General features: G+C 53.0%; 1 protein-coding gene across 1 annotated transcript in view; it reads right to left on the minus strand.

Moving 5' to 3' along the window:
* The window catches only part of LOC119977131 (dynein heavy chain 10, axonemal-like), a 552,876-nt gene that overhangs the window by 148,020 nt on the left and 379,630 nt on the right, over positions 1–25,226 (minus strand). Inside the window, 3 exon segments of the mRNA XM_038817763.1 lie at positions 2,194–2,355; positions 4,924–5,121; positions 6,244–6,324. Of these exon segments, the coding sequence (XP_038673691.1) occupies positions 2,194–2,355; positions 4,924–5,121; positions 6,244–6,324 (441 nt within the window).

Here is a 25,226-nt window from a genome sequence, read left to right on the forward strand (position 1 = left end):
TAGTAACTGTCCTCATCAGCTAGTAACTGTCCTCATCAGCTAGTAACTGTCCTCATCAGCTAGTAACTGTCCTCATCAGCTAGTAACTGTATTCATCAGCTAGTAACTGTCCTCATCAGCTAGTAACTGTCCTCATCAGCTAGTAACTGTATTCATCAGCTAGTAACTGTCCTCATCAGCTAGTAACTGTCCTCATCAGCTAGTAACTGTCCTCATAAGCTAGTAACTGTATTCATCAGCTAGTAACTGTCCTCATCAGCTAGTAACTGTCCTCATCAGCTAGTAACTGTCCCCATCAGCTAGTAACTGTCCTCATCAGCTAGTAACTGTCCTCATCAGCCAGTAACTGTCCTCATCAGCCAGTAACTGTCCTCATCAGCTAGTAACTGTCCCCATCAGCTAGTAACTGTCCTCATCAGCTAGTAACTGTCCTCATCAGCCAGTAACTGTCCTCATCAGCTAGTAACTGTCCTCATCAGCCAGTAACTGTCCCCATCAGCTAGTAACTGTCCTCATCAGCTAGTAACTATCCTCATCACCTAGTAACTGTCCTCATCAGCCAGTAACTGTCCTCATCAGCCAGTAACTGTCCTCATCAGCTAGTAACTGTCCTCATCAGCCAGTAACTGTCCTCATCAGCCAGTAACTGTATTCATCAGCCAGTAACTGTATTCATCAGCTAGTAACTGTCCTCATCAGCTAGTAACTGTCCTCATCAGCCAGTAACTGTCCTCATCAGCCAGTAACTGTATTCATCAGCCAGTAACTGTCCTCATCAGCCAGTAACTGTCCTCATCAGCTAGTAACTGTATTCATCAGCTAGTAACTATCCTCATCAGCCAGTAACTATCCTCATCAGCTAGTAACTGTCCTCATCAGCTAGTAACTATCCTCATCAGCCAGTAACTGTCCTCATCAGCCAGTAACTGTTCTCATCAGCTAGTAACTGTATTCATCAGCTAGTAACTGTATTCATCAGCTAGTAACTGTCCTCATCAGCTAGTAACTGTCCTCATCAGCCAGTAACTGTCCTCATCAGCCAGTAACTGTATTCATCAGCTAGTAACTGTATTCATCAGCTAGTAACTGTATTCATCAGCTAGTAACTGTATTCATCAGCTAGTAACTATCCTCATCAGCCAGTAACTATCCTCATCAGCTAGTAACTGTCCTCATCAGCTAGTAACTATCCTCATCAGCCAGTAACTGTCCTCATCAGCTAGTAACTGTATTCATCAGCTAGTAACTGTCCTCATCAGCTAGTAACTGTCCTCATCAGCCAGTAACTGTCCTCATCAGCTAGTAACTGTATTCATCAGCTAGTAACTGTCCTCATCAGCTAGTAACTGTATTCATCAGCTAGTAACTGTCCTCATCAGCTAGTAACTGTCCTCATCAGCTAGTAACTGTATTCATCAGCTAGTAACTGTCCTCATCAGCTAGTAACTGTATTCATCAGCTAGTAACTGTCCTCATCAGCTAGTAACTGTATTCATCAGCTAGTAACTGTCCTCATCAGCTAGTAACTGTATTCATCAGCTAGTAACTGTCCTCATCAGCCAGTAACTGTCCTCATCAGCTAGTAACTGTATTCATCAGCTAGTAACTGTCCTCATCAGCTAGTAACTGTATTCATCAGCTAGTAACTGTCCTCATCAGCCAGTAACTGTCCTCATCAGCTAGTAACTGTCCTCATCAGCTAGTAACTGTCCTCATCAGCTAGTAACTGTCCTCATCAGCTAGTAACTGTCCTCATCAGCCAGTAACTGAGACGGATGTATTTTTGGTGGATAAGGTGATATTTATGATATAAATGATATAATACAAAGGTTTTGAGGCACATCCTGGCAGAACAAAGTTGAGAGGTCGGCAGCCTTCCGTTGTTCCTGTGAGATGCCCAGAGATGTATACATCTTGTTATCACTGATGTGATAATAAAGGTATGGACTCGTATAGACTTTTCAATTGATGGCGAAAACATGGTAGCAATGAGAGAAAGTGAGAGGGGAGTAGAGGGGTTTTATGAAGATTTTGTGGAGCAGGCTTGGTGGATCAGTTGGGTCTTTTCCTGCTATCCAATGTTGCCTGTGTGAATGATCAAACATTTGCGATGATAAATGGTGGTGATATTACCTGTAGTGTTTTGAGATAGTAACAGTTAATAACTAAGTTTTGCGGCTTGGCTGGCCTTACCCACGGTAGTGTTGATGGCTATCTCTGCCAATAGAGCTTCACAAGCTTCCGTTTTCTCTGCCAGTATAATCTTTTGTTCTGCGAGCTTCAAGTTTAATTCTGCGAGTTGAATACTGGCTTCCTTTAACTTATCTAATCCGCCTTCCAAACGTTTGCATTGAGCTGCAGAGGGATCAAAGTAAAATGGATTTGGTTTATGTTAATCATTCACACATCTCGGAAATGGGTGTGGGCACAATTAAATATCACATGCAGGGGGGTGGGGGGAGGGCTGGGGGCAGAGAGGTTGCAATATTTAAATGTGAAAATGGCAAACTCAAACGTCAGTGCAAAGCGGTCAGGTTCAAAGCGGATAAAAGTGAAGTATGTTTGATGAAAGGGATAAGGATCTGGGGACCAGGCTCCAGATTGTGCACATTACCTCTCATTCGGTCACTTCATGAGTTTTTTTGTTGCTGGACCTCCAGCTGCCTGCTCTCATAATAATGATAATAATAATAATAATAATCGCTTATTGTCACGAGTAGGCTTCAATGAAGTTACTGCGAAAAGCCCCTTGTTGCCACATTCCGGAGCCTGTTCAGGGAGGCTGGTACGGGAACTGAACCCCGCTGCTGGCATTGTTCTGCATTACAAGTCAGCTGTTTAGCCCACTGTGCTAAACCAGCCCCTCTTCAGCAAAATGGCGGCACCCACTATGGGGTGGATTCTCCGTTGCCCAGCGCTGGATTCCCAATCAGGTGGGGAATGGCAGGTCGCTCGAAACACTGGACCGGTGCCGGGGTGAACCTCCTGCTCCACACTGGCAGGAACATACATAAAGTGCCCCCCCCATCGTGATGTTCCGACACCCGCATCAGGAAATGCCGAGGGGGGACGGTCGAGGGGGTCAGCGCACTGATGAAGGAGCTGTGTACTTTTGGCTGTGAGAAAAGAGGAAGTGAAGCCACTTTGCTGACTGTGATAAAAGCAAATTACTGCAGATGCTGGAATCTGAAACAAAAACAGAAAACACTGGACAATCTCAGCAGGTCTGACAGCGTCTGTGGACAGAGAGGGAGCTAATGTTTAGAGTCTGGATGACTCTGTCAAAGCTGATTATGCTGATTTTGGTGTTGTGAGGAGCTGTCAATCATAGCATGAATTTTGTTAACATTGTGCTGAGCATCAAATCAGAATAATGGAGATGCATTCAAGCATGAAGGGAAAGATAAATTTTAAAATCTATCAAGCACCTGGGTCTGGATGAATAAAAGTGTCAATCCTGGCTAGTAAAATGTATTGCTGTGTGAAATTGAATGGAATCTTTGCATTTCAAAGGCTGTCAGGAGATTTGAAGCCCTGTCAAGTGTCCTGAGCTTTCGAGGGAGCCTCTGATACTTGAAACAGCTGCTGCTTTGAAGACTTTTGTCTGAGGCAGTAGATGATAGGAAAGGGTCAGTGAAAATTTCAGAAACTTTTCGCTGTACTGCCGAGGTTGCTCTTCAGCTTTCAGACAGCGTGACCGGGGTCTGTGATGGGGAGGGGGTGTGATGGGGGAGGGCAGTGGAGGTGGGTCGGGTCACCCTCATGCATGTGTGCTATGGGGGGAGGGGTGGCGGATTGACCCATTATTCCTGTGGTGGGGGGGAAGGATGCTTCTCCTTGTTAGCAGGCATGGGCGGGGCAGGATTAGCATGGTGGAGGTCCTTATGCCGGACCTCAAAATGGTGGCCCGATAACGGGATTCCGATATATTTGCATGGTTAAAGAGAGCGAAAGCTGAGTGAGTGTGGAAGCTGTCAATCACAGCCTAGTAAAATAGATTTGGTTAAATCGGGCCCTTAGTGTGATTTGTGGCGGAGTTTGTTGGGGGTTTCCCGCCAGCCATATCCCTGACCACCCAGATCCCTGACCACCCATATCCCTGACCACCCAGATCCCTGACCACCCAGATCCCTGACCACCCAGATCCCTGACCACCCAGATCCCTGACCACCCAGATCCCTGACCACCCAGATCCCTGACCACCCAGATCCCTGACCACCCAGGGCCTCCGATGGCTAGGGAGGCTCCCTGGGTGCACTTCCGCCTGGTCCACATTTGTATGGCCCAGTACTGAATGGTGTCTGGCTGCAGCCTCCCTGGGGAGGCCAGTACATCCCGGGAAACTGCAGCCGGGTACTTGAACAGGGTATGTAGACCGTAAGCAAGTTTAAGGCCTACTTCTCAAGAAAATGAAATGAAATGAAAATCGCTTATTGTCACGAGTAGGCGTCAATGAAATTACTGTGAAAAGCCCCTAGTCGCCACATTCCGGCGCCTGTTCAGGGAGGCTGGTATGGGAATTGAACCGTGCTGCTGGCCTGCCTTGGTCTGCTTTAAAAGCCAGCGATTTAGCTCAGTGTGCTAAACCAGCCCTTAGAGCGGCTTGATCCCGCCCATTGTGGGCGGATTCCTGATCCTGACACCTCACGGGATCTACCCAAGTCCCGGGGTCTACCGGCTAAGTTACACTCCCACTGGGTCTCAATGTGGGTATATCCTCCTCACTATCTGAAATTCATTATGTTTTCACCAATGTTTGATTAAAAATCAGCACAATTAACTAAATGCAAACATTTTGCTAACAAGTCTACGGTTAAGATTCATTATTTGAATAATTTTTTAAAAATTAATGCTTTTCTCCATGAACATGCTTTTACAAATGTCTACTTTCAGTATATATTTGGTCAAAAGATATGCTCCTACCCAAAATGAATTGATCTTTCTCATCTAGTAACCTGGCATATGTCGCGATGAAGTCCAGGTAATTTTTGGGAGTGACATAGTTGCTGCGCCTTAGCTTCTGCAGGAACAGCAGACTGTACACTTCCACAGAGCCGTGCACCATAACCACATGATCTATCACATTCTCAAAATGTTCAGTCGGAATCATTGGATTCTTTCCTGAAATGAAAACAACAATTAAATGAGCCTTGGTCCAGATCCATCCCATGCAGTTACATTGCAAAGGATAGCAATGCAAAATGCCTGTGCCTGTCTGACATGCACCTTATTTAGCGAACATTAAATACACACGGTGATATCCTTCCTGAATGTCGTGTTGATTTGACAAACCTATAGTTTCACACAAAAGAAAGTGATCTGGATTATCAATTTCCACTTCAGGCGGGAAGACGTGCGGCCTTAATGAAATGAAATGAAAATGGCTTATTGTCACGAGTAGGCTTCAATGAAGTTACTGTGAAAAGCCCCTAGTCGCCACATTCCGGCACCTGTTCGGGGAGGCTGTTACGGGAATTGAACCGTGCTGCTGGCCTGCTTGGTCTGCTTTCAAAGCCAGCGATTTAGCCCAGTGTGCTAAACCAGCCCCAATGGGAAAACTCTTCTCCCAGAGAGTGGTGCCGGATCCCGCTCTCTCCCGGACACCTCTGCAGTTTTAAGAAAACAAAGAAAATTCCAGCTCAGGAACAGGCCCTTCGGCCCTCCCAGCCAGCGCCGATCCAGATCCTTTATCTAAACCTGTCGCCTATTTTCCAAGGATCTACTTCCCTCTGTTCCCGCCCATTCAGATATCTAAAGGAGGAATTGCCGTGAGGGGAAATGGAAAATAACCCTGCTGCTCACCGACCAATGGTTCCTGAAACTCCTTTAAAGAGTTTGTTAGGAACCCTGCCTCAAACAGAATGAGGTTTTCAATCTTTATTGCAGACACAGCAAACCAGTCTAGTGCACAGCTATTGGGGTAAGTTAATGTTCATTTCCAACAGTTTTTTTGAGGTATTTGAAGGATCAATGAGCTCTGTGTTAAGTGCCGCTTGGCACCACCTTTATGCTCCTGGCGAAAGCGGCCTACTGGATGTGGCAGGGCTGAAGCAGCTGTCAGATTGGCTGCTGCATGGCTTTGCTGCTGGTGTCATTCAGATTGTCCCTACGGCCTGGAGATGCTAGTCACCTTTGATTGGGTGGCCTGCTCACACCTCACCCAATCAGCCCACTGACTTCACTTTAAAAGCCCTGTCCAGTGTGTGTGTCATGAGGCCGATTAACAAATTGTGTCTTCCTCACCTAAGAATGATTGTGCAACAGCGAGTAGAGCTTGACGAGGCCACGGTAAAAACCAATCGATGCCAGTGTTATTGACCAGACCTGGAACAGAGAAATCTCTTTCAGTCAGAGAGCTGCGCATTTGCATTAAAGAACAGGTCAGATGCTTCAGACAGTTTGCAGGAATGTCCAAGTATCAAAGTAAAACCTCTTATGGTGTTAATAAACTCAATATTAGGGTCTGGCAGATGGAATACAATGTTGACAAATGTGAGGATATCCATTTTGGTAGGAATAACAGCAAACGGGATTATTATTTAAATGATAAAATATTAAAGCATGCTGCTGTGCAGAGAGACCTGGGTCGCAAAAAGTTGGTTTACAGTTGCAACAGGTGATTAAGAAGGCAAATGGAATTTTGTCCTTCATTGTTGGAGGGATGGAGTTTAAGACGAGGGAGGTTATGTTGCAATTGTATAAGGTGTTAGTGAGGCCACAGCTGGAGTATTGTGTTCAGTTTTGGTCTCCTTACCTGAGAAAGGACATACTGGCACTGGAGGGTGTGCAGAGGAGATTCACTAGGTTAATCCCAGAGCTGAAGGGGTTGGATTATGAGGAGAGGTTGAGTAGACTGGGACTGTACTCGTTGGAATTTAGAAGGATGAGGGTGGGATCTTTTAGAAACATATAAAATTATGAAGGGAATAGATGGGATAGATGTGGGCAGGTTGTGTTGCTAAATGTTGCTAAGTGTGCTTTACACTTAATTGCTCTGTTTTATAACCTTTGCTCTAGAGTGGCCAGGCATCTTTATGATACCACCACGAGGTTCAAGTTCAAGTGCTGATCAATAACTCAATACACCAGTTAGTAAGGTTCAAATCAAAACACATTTATTATGTACACAGTCAATCGCTTCTCATGCATAAAACACTACTCACTAGACTATCACTAACACTACCAGGCCAATACTTAGCTTTGGAAAAGGGATCCACTAGGTCAGGGGAACAATTGGCCTCTCAGTCGATCCTGAGTCTGCAGGCTTCCAGCTGGTATAGACTAATGGTTAGGAGCGCCTATCTCATAGCGTGCGTTGACTGGACACTTACTTGGTTGGTGCAGCTGCTATGCAAGTCTCTCCGAGTTGAGAGTCACGGTCAAGAGTTCTTTGAGAGCTGCCAAGAAGAACAAATTGAACTTGGGGACTCTCCTTTATAGTCCCCAGGGGCTTTGCGCCCTTTTGGGCGAACCCCGTACCTGGTTCCAATTGATTGGACTGAGTTCTGATCACTTGGATCGATTTCTCCAATACTGGAGCTGTTCCCTGATCGCTGGGCAGTTCCTAAGTGTCCGTTGGCCTTCCTTTGTCTTGGCTCCTGCTGGTGCCGAGGAGTCTGGCTTGGCCTCGATTATCTTAACTGTTTCAATTGTTCCCGGGGATCGCTCATCAATATGTAGATGGTCGTCAGTTTCAGTGCTGTCTGGGGGGGTTTCTACAAGTTCTAATACACAGGAGATTTTGCACCTGCTTGTTTTCCTGCGTTTGGCCATTTCTCCCTGCATTCTTAGCGGATCTCCATTTTAAAGTCGGGAAGTGGCCAACCCAGGTGGCTGCAGTTGTTTCCACTGGCGGGTGAAAGCAGAACTAGGGGGCATAGCCTCAAATAAGAGGAAGTAGATTTAGGACTAAGATTAGGAGGAACTTCTTCACCCAGGGGAGCACGGTAACATTGTGGTTAGCACAATCGCTTCACAGCTCCAGGGTCCCAGGTTCGATTCCGGCTTGGGTCACTGTCTGTGCGGAGTCTGCACATCCTCCCCGTGTGTGCGTGGGTTTCCTCCGGGTGCTCTGGCTTCCTCCCACAGTCCAAAGAGGTGCAGGTTAGGTAGATTGGCCATGATAAGATAGAGATAGAGAAATACAGCACAGAACAGGCCCTTCGGCCCACGATGTTGCGCCGAACTTTTGTCCTAGGTTAATCATAGAATTTTGGACAATTTGTCATGGCCAATCCACCCAACCTGCACATCTTTGGACTGTGGGAGGAAACCGGAGTACCCGGAGGAAACCCACGCAGTCACGGGGAGGATGTGCAGACTCCACACAGACAGTGACCCAAGTCGAAATCGAACTTGGGACCCTGGAGCTGTGAAGCAATTGTGCTATCCACAATGCTACCGTGCTGCCCTTAAGAAGTTAACCTACATTCCCTTATTCTACCCTAATCCAAGTACCTATCCAATAGCCGCTTGAAGGTCCATAAATTTTCCGACTCAACTACTACCACAGGCAGTGCATTCCATGCCCCCACTACTCTCTGGGTAAAGAACCTACCTCTGACATCCCCTCTATATCTTCCACCATTTATCTTAAATTTATGTCCCCTTGTAATGGTGTGTTCCACCCGGGGAAAAAGTCTCTGACTGTCTACTCTATCTATTCCCCTGATCATCTTATAAACCTCTATCAAGTAGCCCCTCATCCTTCTCCGTTCTAATGAGAAAAGGCCTAGCACCCTCAATCTTTCCTCGTATGACCTACTCTCCATTCCAGGCAACATCCTGGTAAATCTCCTTTGCACCTTTTCCAAAGCTTCCACATCCTTCCTAAAATGAGGTGACCAGAACTGCACACAGTACTCCAAATGTGGCCTGACCAAGGTTTTGTACAGCTGCATCATCACCTCACGGCTCTTAAATTCAATCCCTCTGCTAATGAACGCTAGCACACCATAGGCCTTCTTCACAGCTCTATCCACTTGAGTGGCAACTTTCAAAGAACAATGAACATAGACCCCAAGATCTCTCTGCTCCTCCACATTGCCAAGAACCCTACCATTAACCCTGTATTCCGCATTCAGATTTGTCCTTCCAAAATGGACAACCTCACACTTGTCAGGGTTAAACTCCATCTGCCACTTCTCAGCCCAGCTCTGCATTCTATCTATGTCTCTTTGAAGCCGACAACAGCCCTCCTCACTATCCACAACTCCACCAATCTTCGTATCATCTGCAAATTTACTGACCCACCCTTCAACTCCCTCATCCAAGTCGTTAATGAAAATCACAAACAGCAGAGGACCCAGAACTGATCCCTGCGGTACGCCACTGATAACTGGGCTCCAGGCTGAATATTTGCCATCCACCACAACTCTCTGTCTTCTATCGGTTAGCCAGTTTGTTATCCAACTGGCCAAATTTCCCACTATCCCATGCCTCCTTACTTTCTGCATAAGCCTACCATGGGGAACCTTATCAAATGCTTTACTAAAATCCATGTACACTACATCCACTGCTTTACCTTCATCCACATGCTTGGTCACCTCCTCAAAGAATTCAATAAGACTTGTAAGGCAAGACCTACCCCTCACAAATCCGTGCTGACTATCCCTAATCAAGCAATGCCTTTCCAGATGCTCAGAAATCCTAACCCTCAGTACCCTTTCCATTACTTTGCCTACCACCGAAGTAAGACTAACTGGCCTGTAATTCCCAGGGTTATCCCTATTCCCTTTTTTGAACAGGGGCACGACATTCGCCACTCTCCAATCCTCTGGTACCACCCCTGTTGACAGCGAGGACGAAAAGATCATTGCCAACGGCTCTGCAATTTCATTTCTTGCTTCCCATAGAATCCTTGGATATATCCCGTCAGGCCCGGGGGACTTGTCTATCCTCAAGTTTTTCAAAACGCGCAACACATCTTCCTTCCTGACAAGTATCTCCTCAAGCTTATCAGTCTGCTTCACGCTGTCCTCTCCAACAATATGGCCCCTCTCATTTGTAAATACTGAAGAAAAATACTTGTTCAAGACCTCTCCTATCTCTTCAGACTCAATACACAATCTCCCGCTACTGTCCTTGATCGGACCTACCCTCGCTCTAGTCATTCTCATATTTCTCACGTATGTGTAAAAGGCCTTGGGGTTTTCCTTGATCCTACCCGCCAAAGATTTTTCATGCCCTCTCTTAGCTCTCCTAATCCCTTTCTTCAGTTCCCTCCTGGCTATCTTGTATCCCTCCAGCGCACTGTCTGAACCTTGTTTCTTCAGCCTTACATAAGTCTCCTTCTTCCTCTTAACAAGACATAAATTGCCCTTTAGTGTCCAAAATTGCCCTTAGTGTTGGGCGGGGTTACTGGGTTATGTGGATAGGGTGGAGGTGTTGACCTTGGGTGGGGTGCTCTTTCCAAGAGCCGGTGCAGACTCGATGGGCTGAATGGCCTCCTTCTGCACTGTAAATGCTATGATTCAAAGGGTTGTGAATCTATGGAATTCCTTGCCCAGTGAAGCAGTTGAGGCTCCTTCATTACATGTTTTTAAGGTAAAGATAGATAGTTTTTTGAAGAATAAAGGGATTAAGGGTTATGGTGTTCGGGCCGGAAAGTGGAGCTGAGTCCATGAAAGATTAGCCATGATCTCATTGAATGGCGGAGCAGGCTCGAGGGGCCAGATGGCCGACTCCTGCTCCTAGTTCTTGTGTTCTTATGTTCTTATATTAAAGCTTTTGAGCCATTTAACAAATATGAAATGAAATGGTAACAAGATTACAAAAATATCTAGATGTAAATGAGAAAATGTAATTGAGAGCCAAAGACATTGGACGGAATTCTCCGACCCCCCCCCCCCCCCCCACCACCGGGGGGGGTTGGAGAATAGCCCGGGGCTGGCTTCAATCTCGCCCCCGCTGTGGCCCGAATTCTCCGCCACCTGGGAATCAGCAGGTGCGGGAATCGCGCCGCACTGGTCGGCGGGCCCTCCGCGGCGATTCTCCGGCCCGCGATGGGCCTAAAGTCCCGCCGCTGACAACCCTTTCCAGCCGGCAGGAATCAAAGACTCCTAAATGACCCTCTTATTGACTGACCTCATTAACACTACACCCTGTCTGCTTCATCCAATGCCAATGCTAATGTAGTTACATTGTGTACCTTGTGTTGCCCTCTTATGTATTCTCATGTATTTTCTTGAATTGTGTTTAATTCCCTTTTCTCCCATGTACTGAATGATCTGTTGAGCTGCTCGCAGAAAAATACTTTTCACTGTACCTCGGTACACGTGACAATAAACAAATCCAATCCAATCCAATCCAAAGCACGTCTGGTGCCGGCGGGATTGGTGGCGCGGGTGGGCGTCGGAGTCCTGGCGGGGGCGCGGGGTGATCTGACCCCGGGGGGTGCCCCCACAGTGGCCTGGCCCGTGATCGGGGCCCACCGACCGGCGGTCGGGCCTGTGCCGTGGGGCACTCTCTTTCTTCCGCCCCTCCATGGCCTTCACCATGGCAGAGATGGAAGAGACCCCCTCCCCTGCGCATGCGGCGGTATGACGTCAGCAGCAGCTGACGCTCCGGCGCATACGCGGACTTCCGCCGGCCGGCGAAGGCCTTTCGGCCCCGGCTGTCGTGGCGACAAAGGCCGCTCGCGCCGGCCAGCGGAGCGGGAGCCACTCCGGCGCGGGCCTAGCCCCTAAAGGTGCGGAGAATTCAGCACCTTTGGGGAGGCCCGACGCTGGAGTGGTTCACGCCTCTCCGTACCACCGAGACCCCCCACCCCGCCGGGTAGGGGAGAATCCCGGCCATTAATCTCGAATTTGGACATTGAGCAAGCAGTGATTTCCTACTTCAAAGAGGCTCAAAATCATCATTAGCTCTCTTGTCTTATCCATCCTCGGGTGGTCAGGTTTATTGTTTTTTTGGAATTTGTGCCAGTTTGTTCCGACTCCACTCAGTAACTTGCTGCTTCAGTTCAGACAGCAGTTAAAAGGCTGTTGTGGGAATGGAGGCATACATTGGGTCAGACAGGGTCAGGACAGCAGACTTCCTTCGCTAGAGACACTAATTTGCCAGTTGAGTTTTTACAACCATCCGAAGATTGAGTCCAACTGTTTTCTTTATTTTCATATATTTTTTAAAAATTCAAATAGTCACAGTGTCATAAAGACTAAAGTTCCCTCGGTTAATAGTCCAAGTCTCTTTATCATTCCAGTAACATTACCACAACACTGCCATAGCCTTTTTTTCTAAGTGAATAAATTATCCATGGCAACGAGAGATTTTGGGTTGAATCTTGTGGATGAAATAGGGATCTTGACCATTAGATGGAAGCCTATTTAAGGGAAGGCCCACTGCGCCTTTTCCACTCAGGCATTCAGCAAGCCAGAGGCAGGTCTTCCCCGACCCCAGATCTGCAAGTCACACCTGCTAAGACCTTCCAGCAAATCAGAGGCCGGCATCCTTTCTGCATTCAACAGTGACACCTCAGCCAGAACTGAGAAAAGATAATTGATCCGAAATGTTAACTCTTGCCAGGGCGGCACGGTGGCATAGTGGTTAGCACGGCTGTCTCACGGTGCTGAGGTCCCAGGTTCGATCCCAGCTCTGGGTCACTGTCCGTGTGGAGTTTGCACGTTCTCCCCGTGTCTGCGTGGGTTTCACCCCCACAACCCAAAGATGTGCAGAGTAGGTGGATTGGCCACACTAAATTGCCCCTTAATTTAAAAATAATAATTGGTTACACTAAAGTTAGCCCACCAAACCCCACATCGCTCAACTCATCCTGCCAACCCTCACACTGCCCACACTCCCCCCAACACACAGCCTAACTCTCTGCCAACCCTCACCCTGCCCACACTCCCCCCAACACACAGCCTAACTCTCTGCCAACCCTCACCCTGCCCACACTCCCCCCAACACACAGCCTAACTCTCTGCCAACCCTCACACTGCCCACACTCCCCCGAACACACAGCCTAACTCTCTGCCAACCCTCACACTGCCCACACTCCCCCCAACACACAGCCTAACTCTCTGCCAACCCTCACACTGCCCACACTCCTCCCAACACACAGCCTAACTTTCTGCCAATCCTCACCCTGCCCACACTCCCCCCAACAGACAACCTAACTCTCTGCCAACCCTCACACTGCCCACACTCCCCCCAACACACAGCCTAACTCTCTGCCAACCCTCACCCTGCCCACACTCCCCCCAACACACAGCCTAACTCTCTGCCAACCCTCACCCTGCCCACACTCCCCCCAACACACAGCCTAACTCTCTGCCAACCCTCACACTGCCCACACTCCTCCCAACACACAGCCTAACTTTCTGCCAATCCTCACCCTGCCCACACTCCCCCCAACAGACAACCTAACTCTCTGCCAACCCTCACACTGCCCACACTCCCCCAACACACAACCTAACTCTCTGCCAACCCTCACACTGCCCACACTCCCCCCAACACACAGCCTAACTCTCTGCCAACCCTCACCCTGCCCACACTCCCCCCAACACACAGCCTAACTCTCTGCCAACCCTCACCCTGCCCACACTCCCCCCAACACACAGCCTAACTCTCTGCCAACCCTCACACTGCCCACACTCCTCCCAACACACAGCCTAACTTTCTGCCAATCCTCACCCTGCCCACACTCCCCCCAACAGACAACCTAACTCTCTGCCAACCCTCACACTGCCCACACTCCCCCCAACACACAGCCTAACTCTCTGCCAACCCTCACCCTGCCCACACTCCCCCCAACACACAGCCTAACTCTCTGCCAACCCTCACACTGCCCACACTCCCCCCAACACACAGCCTAACTCTCTGCCAACCCTCACCCTGCCCACACTCCCCCCAACACACAGCCTAACTCTCTGCCAACCCTCACACTGCCCACACTCCTACCAACACACAGCCTAACTTTCTGCCAATCCTCACCCTGCCCACACTCCCCCCAACAGACAACCTAACTCTCTGCCAACCCTCACACTGCCCACACTCCCCCCAACACACAACCTAACTCTCTGCCAACCCTCACACTGCCCACACTCCCCCAACACACAGCCTAACTCTCTGCCAATCCTCAACCTGCCCACACTCCCCCCAACACACAGCCTAACTCTCTGCCAACCCTCACACTACCCACACTCCCCCAACACACAGCCTTACTCTCTGCCAACCCTCACACTGCCCACACTCCCCCCAACACACAGCCGAACTCTCTGCCAATCCTCACACTGCCCACACTCCCCCCAACACACAGCCTAACTCTCTGCCAACCCTCACACTGCCCACACTCCTCCCAACACACAGCCTAACTCTCTGCCAATCCTCACCCTGCCCACACTCCCCCCAACACACAGCCTAACTCTCTGCCAACCCTCACCCTGCCCACACTCCCCCCAACACACAGCCTAACTCTCTGCCAATCCTCACACTGCCCACACTCCCCCAACACACAACCTAACTCTCTGCCAACCCTCACACTGCCCACACTCCCCCCAACACACAGCCTAACTCTCTGCCAACCCTCACACTGCCCACACTCCTCCCAACACACAGCCTAACTCTCTGCCAATCCTCACCCTGCCCACACTCCTCCCAACACACAGCCTAACTCTCTGCCAAACCTCACCCTGCCCACACTCCCCCAACACACAGCCTAACTCTCTGCCAACCCTCACCCTGCCCACAGTCCCCCCAACACACAGCCTAACTCTCTGCCAACCCTCACACTGCCCACACTCCCGCCAACACACAGCCTAACTCTCTGCCAACCCTCACACTGCCCACACTCCCCCCAACACACAGCCTAACTCTCTGCCAACCCTCACACTGCCCACACTCCCCCCAACACACAGCCTAACTCTCTGCCAACCCTCACACTGCCCACACTCCCCCAACACACAGCCTAACTCTCTGCCAATCCTCACCCTGCCCACACTCCCCCCAACACACAGCCTAACTCTCTGCCAACCCTCACACTGCCCACACTCCCCCCAACACACAGCCTAACTCTCTGCCAACCCTCACACTGCCCACACTACCCCCAACACACAGCCTAACTCTCTGCCAACCCTCACACTGCCCTCACTCCCCCCAACACACAGCCTAACTCTGCCAACCCTCACACTGCCCACACTCCCCCCAACACACAGCCTAACTCTCTGCCAACCCTCACACTGCCCTCACTCCCCCCAACACACAGCCTAACTCTCTGCCAACCCTCACACTGCCCACACTCCCCCCAACACACAAGTTAACTCTCTGCCAACCCTCACCCTGCCCTCACTCCCCCCAACACACAACCTAACTCTCTGCCAATCCTCACCCTGCCCACACTCCCCCCAACACACAGCCTAACTCTCTGCCAATCCTCACACTGCCCACACTCCCCCCCACACACAGCCTAACTCTCTGCCAACCCTCACACTGCCCACACTCCCCCCAACACACAGCCTAACTCTCTGCCAACCCTCACACTGCCCACACTCCTCCCAACACACAACCTAACTCTCTGCCAACCCTCACCCTGCCCACACTCCCCCCAACACACAGCCTAACTCTCTGCCAACCCTCACACTGCCCACACTCCTCCCAACACACAACCTAACTCTCTGCCGACCCTCACACTGCCCACACTCCTCCCAACACACAGCCTAACTCTCTGCCAATCCTCACCCTGCCCACACTCCCCCCAACACACAGCCTAACTCTCTGCCAACCCTCACACTGCCCACAGTCCACCCAACACACAACCTAACTCTCTGCCAACCCTCACACTGCTCACACTCCCCCAACACACAGCCTAACTCTCTGCCAACCCTCACACTGCCCACACTCCCCCCAACACACAGCCTAACTCTCTGCCAATCCTCACCCTGCCCACACTCCCCCCAACACACAGCCTAACTCTCTGCCAACCCTCACCCTGCCCACACTCCCCCCAACACACAGCCTAACTGTCTGCCAACCCTCACACTACCCACACTCCCCCCAACACACAGCCTAACTGTCTGCCAACCCTCACACTGCCCACACTCCTCCCAACACACAGCCTAACTTTCTGCCAATCCTCACCCTGCCCACACTCCCCCCAACACACAGCCTAACTCTCTGCCAACCCTCATACTGCCCACACTCCCCCCAACACACAACCTAACTCTCTGCCAACCCTCACACTGCCCACACTCCGCCCAACACACAGCCTAACTCTCTGCCAACCCTCACCCTGCCCACACTCCCCCCAACACACAACCTAACTCTCTGCCAATCCTCACACTGCCCACACTCCCCCCAACACACAGCCTAACTCTCTGCCAACCCTCACACTGCCCACACTCCCCCCAACACACAGCCAAACTCTCTGCCAACCCTCACACTGCCCACACTCCCCCCAACACACAGCCTAACTCTCTGCCAACCCTCACACTGCCCACACTCCTCCCAACACACAGCCTAACTCTCTGCCAACCCTCACCCTGCCCACACTCCCCCAACACACAGCCTAACTCTCTGCCAACCCTCACACTGCCCACACTCCCCCCAACACACAGCCTAACTCTCTGCCAACCCTCACACTGCCCACACCCCTCCCAACACACAGCCTAACTCTCTGCCAATCCTCACACTGCCCACACTCCCCCCAACACACAGCCTAACTCTCTGCCAACCCTCACACTGCCCACACTCCCCCAACACACAGCCTAACTCTCTGCCAACCCTCACACTGCCCACACTCCTCCCAACACACAGCCTAACTCTCTGCCAATCCTCACACTGCCCACACTCCCCCCAACACACAGCCTAACTCTCTGCCAACCCTCACCCTGCCCACACTCCCCCCAACACACAGCGTAACTCTCTGCCAACCCTCACACTGCCCACACTCCCCCCAACACACAGCCTAACTCTCTGCCAACCCTCACACTGCCCTCACTCCCCCCAACACACAGCCTAACTCTGCCAACCCTCACACTGCCCACACTCCCCCCAACACACAGCCTAACTCTCTGCCAACCCTCACACTGCCCTCACTCCCCCCAACACACAGCCTAACTCTCTGCCAACCCTCACACTGCCCACACTCCCCCCAACACACAGCTTAACTCTCTGCCAACCCTCACCCTGCCCTCACTCCCCCCAACACACAACCTAACTCTCTGCCAATCCTCACCCTGCCCACACTCCCCCCAACACACAGCCTAACTCTCTGCCAATCCTCACACTGCCCACACTCCCCCCCACACACAGCCTAACTCTCTGCCAACCCTCACACTGCCCACACTCCCGCCAACACACAGCCTAACTCTCTGCCGACCCTCACACTGCCCACACTCCTCCCAACACACAGCCTAACTCTCTGCCAACCCTCACCCTGCCCACACTCCCCCCAACACACAGCCTAACTCTCTGCCAACCCTCACACTGCCCACACTCCCCCCAACACACAGCCAATCTCTCTGCCAACCCTCACACTGCCCACACTCCTCCCAACACACAACCTAACTCTCTGCCAACCCTCACCCTGCCCACACTCCCCCCAACACACAGCCTAACTCTCTGCCGACCCTCACACTGCCCACACTCCTCCCAACACACAGCCTAACTCTCTGCCAATCCTCACCCTGCCCACACTCCCCCCAACACACAGCCTAACTCTCTGCCAACCCTCACACTGCCCACACTCCACCCAACACACAACCTAACTCTCTGCCAACCCTCACACTGCTCACACTCCCCCAACACACAGCCTAACTCTCTGCCAACCCTCACACTGCCCACACTCCCCCCAACACACAGCCTAACTCTCTGCCAATCCTCACCCTGCCCACACTCCCCCCAACACACAGCCTAACTCTCTGCAAACCCTCACCCTGCCCACACTCCCCCCAACACACAGCCTAACTGTCTGCCAACCCTCACACTGCCCACACTCCTCCCAACACACAGCCTAACTTTCTGCCAATCCTCACCCTGCCCACACTCCCCCCAACACACAGCCTAACTCTCTGCCAACCCTCATACTGCCCACACTCCCCCCAACACACAACCTAACTCTCTGCCAACCCTCACACTGCCCACACTCCTCCCAACACACAGCCTAACTCTCTGCCAACCCTCACCCTGCCCACACTCCCCCCAACACACAACCTAACTCTCTGCCAATCCTCACACTGCCCACACTCCCCCCAACACACAGCCTAACTCTCTGCCAACCCTCACACTGCCCACACTCCCCCCAACACACAGCCTAACTCTCTGCCAACCCTCACACTGCCCACACTCCCCCCAACACACAGCCTAACTCTCTGCCAACCCTCACACTGCCCACACTCCTCCCAACACACACAGCCTAACTCTCTGCCAATCCTCACCCTGCCCACACTCCCCCAACACACAGCCTAACTCTCTGCCAACCCTCACACTGCCCATACTCCCCCCAACACACAGCCTAACTCTCTGCCAATCCTCACACTGCCCACACTCCCCCCAACACACAGCCTAACTCTCTGCCAACCCTCACACTGCCCACTCTCCTCCCAACACACAGCCTAACTCTCTGCCAACCCTCACACTGCCCACACTCCCCCCAACACACAGCCTAACTCTCTGCCAACCCTCACACTGCCCACACTCCCCCAACACACAGCCTAACTCTCTGCCAACCCTCACACTGCCCACACTCCCCCCAACACACAGCCTAACTCTCTGCCAATCCTCACCCTGCCCACACTCCCCCCAACACACAGCCTAACTCTCTGCCAACCCTCACACTGCCCACACTCCCCCCAACACACAGCCAATCTCTCTGCCAACCCTCACACTGCCCACACTCCCCCCAACACACAGCCTAACTCTCTGCCAACCCTCACACTGCCCACTCTCACCCCAACACACAGCCTAACTCTCTGCCAACCCTCACACTGCCCACACTCCCCCCAACACACAGCCTAACTCTCTGCCAATCCTCACCCTGCCCACACTCCCCCCAACACACAGCCTAACTCTCTGCCAACCCTCACCCTGCCCACACTCCCCCCAACACACAGCCTAACTCTCTGCCAACCCTCACACTGCCCACACTCCCCCCAACACACAGCCTAACTCTCTGCCAACCCTCACACTGCCCACACTCCCCCCAACACACAGCCGAACTCTCTGCCAATCCTCACACTGCCCACACTCCCCCCAACACACAGCCTAACTCTCTGCCAACCCTCACACTGCCCACACTCCCGCCAACACACAGCCTAACTCTCTGCCAACCCTCACACTGCCCACACTCCCCCCAACACACAGCCTAACTCTCTGCCAACCCTCACACTGCCCTCACTCCCCCCAACACACAGCCTAACTCTGCCAACCCTCACACTGCCCACACTCCCCCCAACACACAGCCTAACTCTCTGCCAACCCTCACACTGCCCACACTCCCCCAACACACAGCCTAACTCTCTGCCAATCCTCACCCTGCCCACACTCCCCCCAACACACAGCCTAACTCTCTGCCAACCCTCACACTGCCCACACTCCCCCCAACACACAGCCTAACTCTCTGCCAACCCTCACACTGCCCACACTCCTCCCAACACACAGCCTAACTCTCTGCCAACCCTCACACTGCCCACACTCCCCCCAACACACAGCCTAACTCTCTGCCAACCCTCACACTGCTCACACTCCCCCCAACACACAGCCTAATTCTCAGCCAACCCTCACCCTGCCCACACTCCTCCCAACACACAGCCTAACTCTCTGCCAACCCTCACACTGCCCACACTCCCCCCAACACACAGCCTAACTCTCTGCCAACCCTCACACTGCCCACACTCCTCCCAACACACAGCCTAACTCTCTGCCAACCCTCACCCTGCCCACACTCCCCCAACACACAGCCTAACTCTCTGCCAACCCTCACACTGCCCACACTCCCCCCAACACACAGCCTAACTCTCTGCCAACCCTCACACTGCCCACACTCCTCCCAACACACAGCCTAACTCTCTGCCAATCCTCACACTGCCCACACTCCCCCCAACACACAGCCTAACTCTCTGCCAATCCTCACACTGCCCACACTCCCCCCAACACACAGCCTAACTCTCTGCCAACCCTCACACTGCCCACACTCCCCCCAACACACAGCCTAACTCTCTGCCAACCCTCACACTGCCCACACTCCTCCCAACACACAGCCTAACTCTCTGCCAATCCTCACACTGCCCACACTCCCCCCAACACACAGCCTAACTCTCTGCCAACCCTCACCCTGCCCACACTCCCCCCAACACACAGCGTAACTCTCTGCCAACCCTCACACTGCCCACACTCCCCCCAACACACAGCCTAACTCTCTGCCAACCCTCACACTGCCCTCACTCCCCCCAACACACAGCCTAACTCTGCCAGCCCTCACACTGCCCACACTCCCCCCAACACACAGCCTAACTCTCTGCCAACCCTCACACTGCCCTCACTCCCCCCAACACACAGCCTAACTCTCTGCCAACCCTCACACTGCCCACACTCCCCCCAACACACAGCTTAACTCTCTGCCAACCCTCACCCTGCCCTCACTCCCCCCAACACACAACCTAACTCTCTGCCAATCCTCACCCTGCCCACACTCCCCCCAACACACAGCCTAACTCTCTGCCAATCCTCACACTGCCCACACTCCCCCCACACACAGCCTAACTCTCTGCCAACCCTCACACTGCCCACACTCCCCCCAACACACAGCCAATCTCTCTGCCAACCCTCACACTGCCCACACTCCTCCCAACACACAACCTAACTCTCTGCCAACCCTCACCCTGCCCACACTCCCCCCAACACACAGCCTAACTCTCTGCCGACCCTCACACTGCCCACACTCCTCCCAACACACAGCCTAACTCTCTGCCAATCCTCACCCTGCCCACACTCCCCCCAACACACAGCCTAACTCTCTGCCAACCCTCACACTGCCCACACTCCACCCAACACACAACCTAACTCTCTGCCAACCCTCACACTGCTCACACTCCCCCAACACACAGCCTAACTCTCTGCCAACCCTCACACTGCCCACACTCCCCCCAACACACAGCCTAACTCTCTGCCAATCCTCACCCTGCCCACACTCCCCCCAACACACAGCCTAACTCTCTGCCAACCCTCACCCTGCCCACACTCCCCCCAACACACAGCCTAACTGTTTGCCAACCCTCACACTGCCCACACTCCTCCCAACACACAGCCTAACTTTCTGCCAATCCTCACCCTGCCCACACTCCCCCCAACACACAGCCTAACTCTCTGCCAACCCTCATACTGCCCACACTCCCCCCAACACACAACCTAACTCTCTGCCAACCCTCACACTGCCCACACTCCTCCCAACACACAGCCTAACTCTCTGCCAACCCTCACCCTGCCCACACTCCCCCCAACACACAACCTAACTCTCTGCCAATCCTCACACTGCCCACACTCCCCCAACACACAGCCTAACTCTCTGCCAACCCTCACACTGCCCACACTCCCCCCAACACACAGCCTAACTCTCTGCCAACCCTCACACTGCCCACACTCCCCCCAACACACAGCCTAACTCTCTGCCAACCCTCACACTGCCCACACTCCTCCCAACACACAGCCTAACTCTCTGCCAATCCTCACCCTGCCCACACTCCCCCAACACACAGCCTAACTCTCTGCCAACCCTCACACTGCCCACACTCCCCCCAACACACAGCCTAACTCTCTGCCAATCCTCACACTGCCCACACTCCCCCCAACACACAGCCTAACTCTCTGCCAACCCTCACACTGCCCACTCTCCTCCCAACACACAGCCTAACTCTTTGCCAACCCTCACACTGCCCACACTCCCCCCAACACACAGCCTAACTCTCTGCCAACCCTCACACTGCCCACACTCCCCCAACACACAGCCTAACTCTCTGCCAACCCTCACACTGCCCACACTCCCCCCAACACACAGCCTAACTCTCTGCCAATCCTCACCCTGCCCACACTCCCCCCAACACACAGCCTAACTCTCTGCCAATCCTCACACTGCCCACACTCCCCCCAACACACAGCCTAACTCTCTGCCAACCCTCACACTGCCCACTCTCCTCCCAACACACAGCCTAACTCTCTGCCAACCCTCACACTGCCCACACTCCCCCCAACACACAGCCTAACTCTCTGCCAACCCTCACACTGCCCACACTCCCCCAACACACAGCCTAACTCTCTGCCAACTCTCACACTGCCCACACTCCCCCCAACACACAGCCTAACTCTCTGCCAATCCTCACCCTGCCCACACTCCCCCCAACACACAGCCTAACTCTCTGCCAACCCTCACACTGTCCACTCTCACCCCAACACACAGCCTAACTCTCTGCCAATCCTCACACTGCCCACACTCCCCCAACACACAACCTAACTCTCTGCCAACCCTCACTGTCCACTCTCCTCCCAACACACAGCCTAACTCTCTGCCAACCCTCACACTGCCCACACTCCCCCCAACACACAGCCTAACTCTCTGCCAACCCTCACCCTGCCCACACTCCCCCCAACACACAGCCTAACTCTCTGCCAACCCTCACCCTGCCCACACTCCTCCCAACACACAGCCTAACTCTCTGCCAACCCTCACCCTGCCCACACTCCCCCAACACACAGCCTAACTCTCTGCCAACCCTCACACTGCCCACACTCCCCCCAACACACAGCCTAACTCTCTGCCAACCCTCACACTGCCCTCACTCCCCCCAACACACAGCCTAACTCTGCCAACCCTCACACTGCCCACACTCCCCCCAACACACAGCCTAACTCTCTGCCAACCCTCACACTGCCCACACTCCCCCAACACACAGCCTAACTCTCTGCCAATCCTCACCCTGCCCACACTCCCCCCAACACACAGCCTAACTCTCTGCCAACCCTCACACTGCCCACACTCCCCCCAACACACAGCCTAACTCTCTGCCAACCCTCACACTGCCCACACTCCTCCCAACACACAGCCTAACTCTCTGCCAACCCTCACACTGCCCACACTCCCCCCAACACACAGCCTAACTCTCTGTCAACCCTCACACTGCTCACACTCCCCCCAACACACAGCCTAACTCTCAGCCAACCCTCACCCTGCCCACACTCCTCCCAACACACAGACTAACTCTCTGCCAACCCTCACACTGCCCACACTCCCCCCAACACACAGCCTAACTCTCTGCCAATCCTCACACTGCTCACACTCCCCCCAACACACAGCCTAACTCTCTGCCAATCCTCACACTGCCCACACTCCTCCCAACACACAGCCTAACTCTCTGCCAAATCTCACACTGCCCACACTCCCCCAACACACAGCCTAACTCTCTGCCAACCCTCACCCTGCCCACACTCCCCCAACACACAGCCTAACTCTCTGCCAACCCTCACACTGCCCACACTCCCCCCAACACACAGCCTAACTTCTTCACCCAAAGGGTTGTGAATCTATGGAATTCCTTGCCCAGTGAAGCAGTTGAGGCTCCTTCATTACATGTTTTTAAGGTAAAGATAGATAGTTTTTTGAAGAATAAAGGGATTAAGGGTTATGGTGTTCGGGCCGGAAAGTGGAGCTGAGTCCACAAAAGATCAGCCATGATCTCATTGAATGGCGGAGCAGGCTCGAGGGGCCAGATGGCCTACTCCTGCTCCTAGTTCTTATGTTCTTATGTAACACACAGCCTAACTCTCTGCCAACCCTCACCCTGCCCACACTCCCCCCAACACACAGCCTAACTCTCTGCCAACCCTCACACTGCCCACACTCCCCCCAACACACAGCCTAACTCTCTGCCAACCCTCACCCTGCCCTCACTCCCCCCCAACACACAACCTAACTCTCTGCCAATCCTCACCCTGCCCACACTCCCCCCAACACACAGCCTAACTCTGCCAACCCTCACACTGCCCACACTCCCCCCAACACACAGCCTAACTCTCTGCCAACCCTCACACTGCCCACACTCCCCCCAACACACAACCTAACTCTCTGCCAATCCTCACCCTGCCCACACTCCCCCCAACACACAGCCTAACTCTGCCAACCCTCACACTGCCCACACTCCCCCCAACACACAGCCTAACTCTCTGCCAACCCTCACACTGCCCACACTCCTCCCAACACACAGCCTAACTCTCTGCCAACCCTCACACTGCCCACACTCCCCCCAACACACAGCCTAACTCTCTGCCAACCCTCACACTGCCCACACTCCCCCCAACACACAACCTAACTCTCTGCCAACCCTCACACTGCCCACACTCCCCCAACACACAGCCTAACTCTCTGCCAACCCTCACCCTGCCCACACTCCCCCCAACACACAGCCTAACTCTCTGCCAACCCTCACACTGCTCACACTCCCCCCAACACACAGCCTAACTCTCAGCCAATCCTCACCCTGCCCACACTCCCCCCAACACACAGCCTAACTCTCTGCCAACCCTCACACTGCCCACACTCCTCCCAACACACAACCTAACTCTCTGCCAATCCTCACACTGCCCACACTCCCCCCCAACACACAGCCTAACTCTCTGCCAATCCTCACACTGCCCACACTCCTCCCAACACACAGCCTAACTCTCTGCCAACCCTCACACTGCCCACACTCCCCCAACACACAGCCTAACTCTCTGCCAACCCTCACCCTGCCCGCACTCCCCCAACACACAGCCTAACTCTCTGCCAACCCTCACACTGCCCACACTCCTCCCAACACACAACCTAACTCTCTGCCAACCCTCACCCTGCCCACTCTCCTCCCAACACACAGCCTAACTCTCTGCCAATCCTCACACTGCCCACACTCCCCCCAACACGCAGCCGAACTCTCTGCCAACCCTCACACTGCCCACACTCCCCCCAACACACAGTCTAACTCTCTGCCAACCCTCACACTGCCCACACTCCCCCCAACACACAGTCTAACTCTCTGCCAACCCTCACACTGCCCACACTCCCCCCAACACACAGCCTAACTCTGCCAACCCTCACACTGCCCACACTCCCCCCAACACACAGCCTAACTCTCTGCCAACCCTCACACTGCCCACACTCCTCCCAACACACAGCCTAACTCTCTGCCAACCCTCACACTGCCCACACTCCCCCCAACACACAGCCTAACTCTCTGCCAACCCTCACACTGCCCACACTCCCCCCA

The sequence above is a fragment of the Scyliorhinus canicula genome, chromosome 1 (assembly GCF_902713615.1).
Source record: "Scyliorhinus canicula chromosome 1, sScyCan1.1, whole genome shotgun sequence".
Taxonomy (NCBI): Eukaryota; Metazoa; Chordata; class Chondrichthyes; order Carcharhiniformes; family Scyliorhinidae; genus Scyliorhinus; species Scyliorhinus canicula.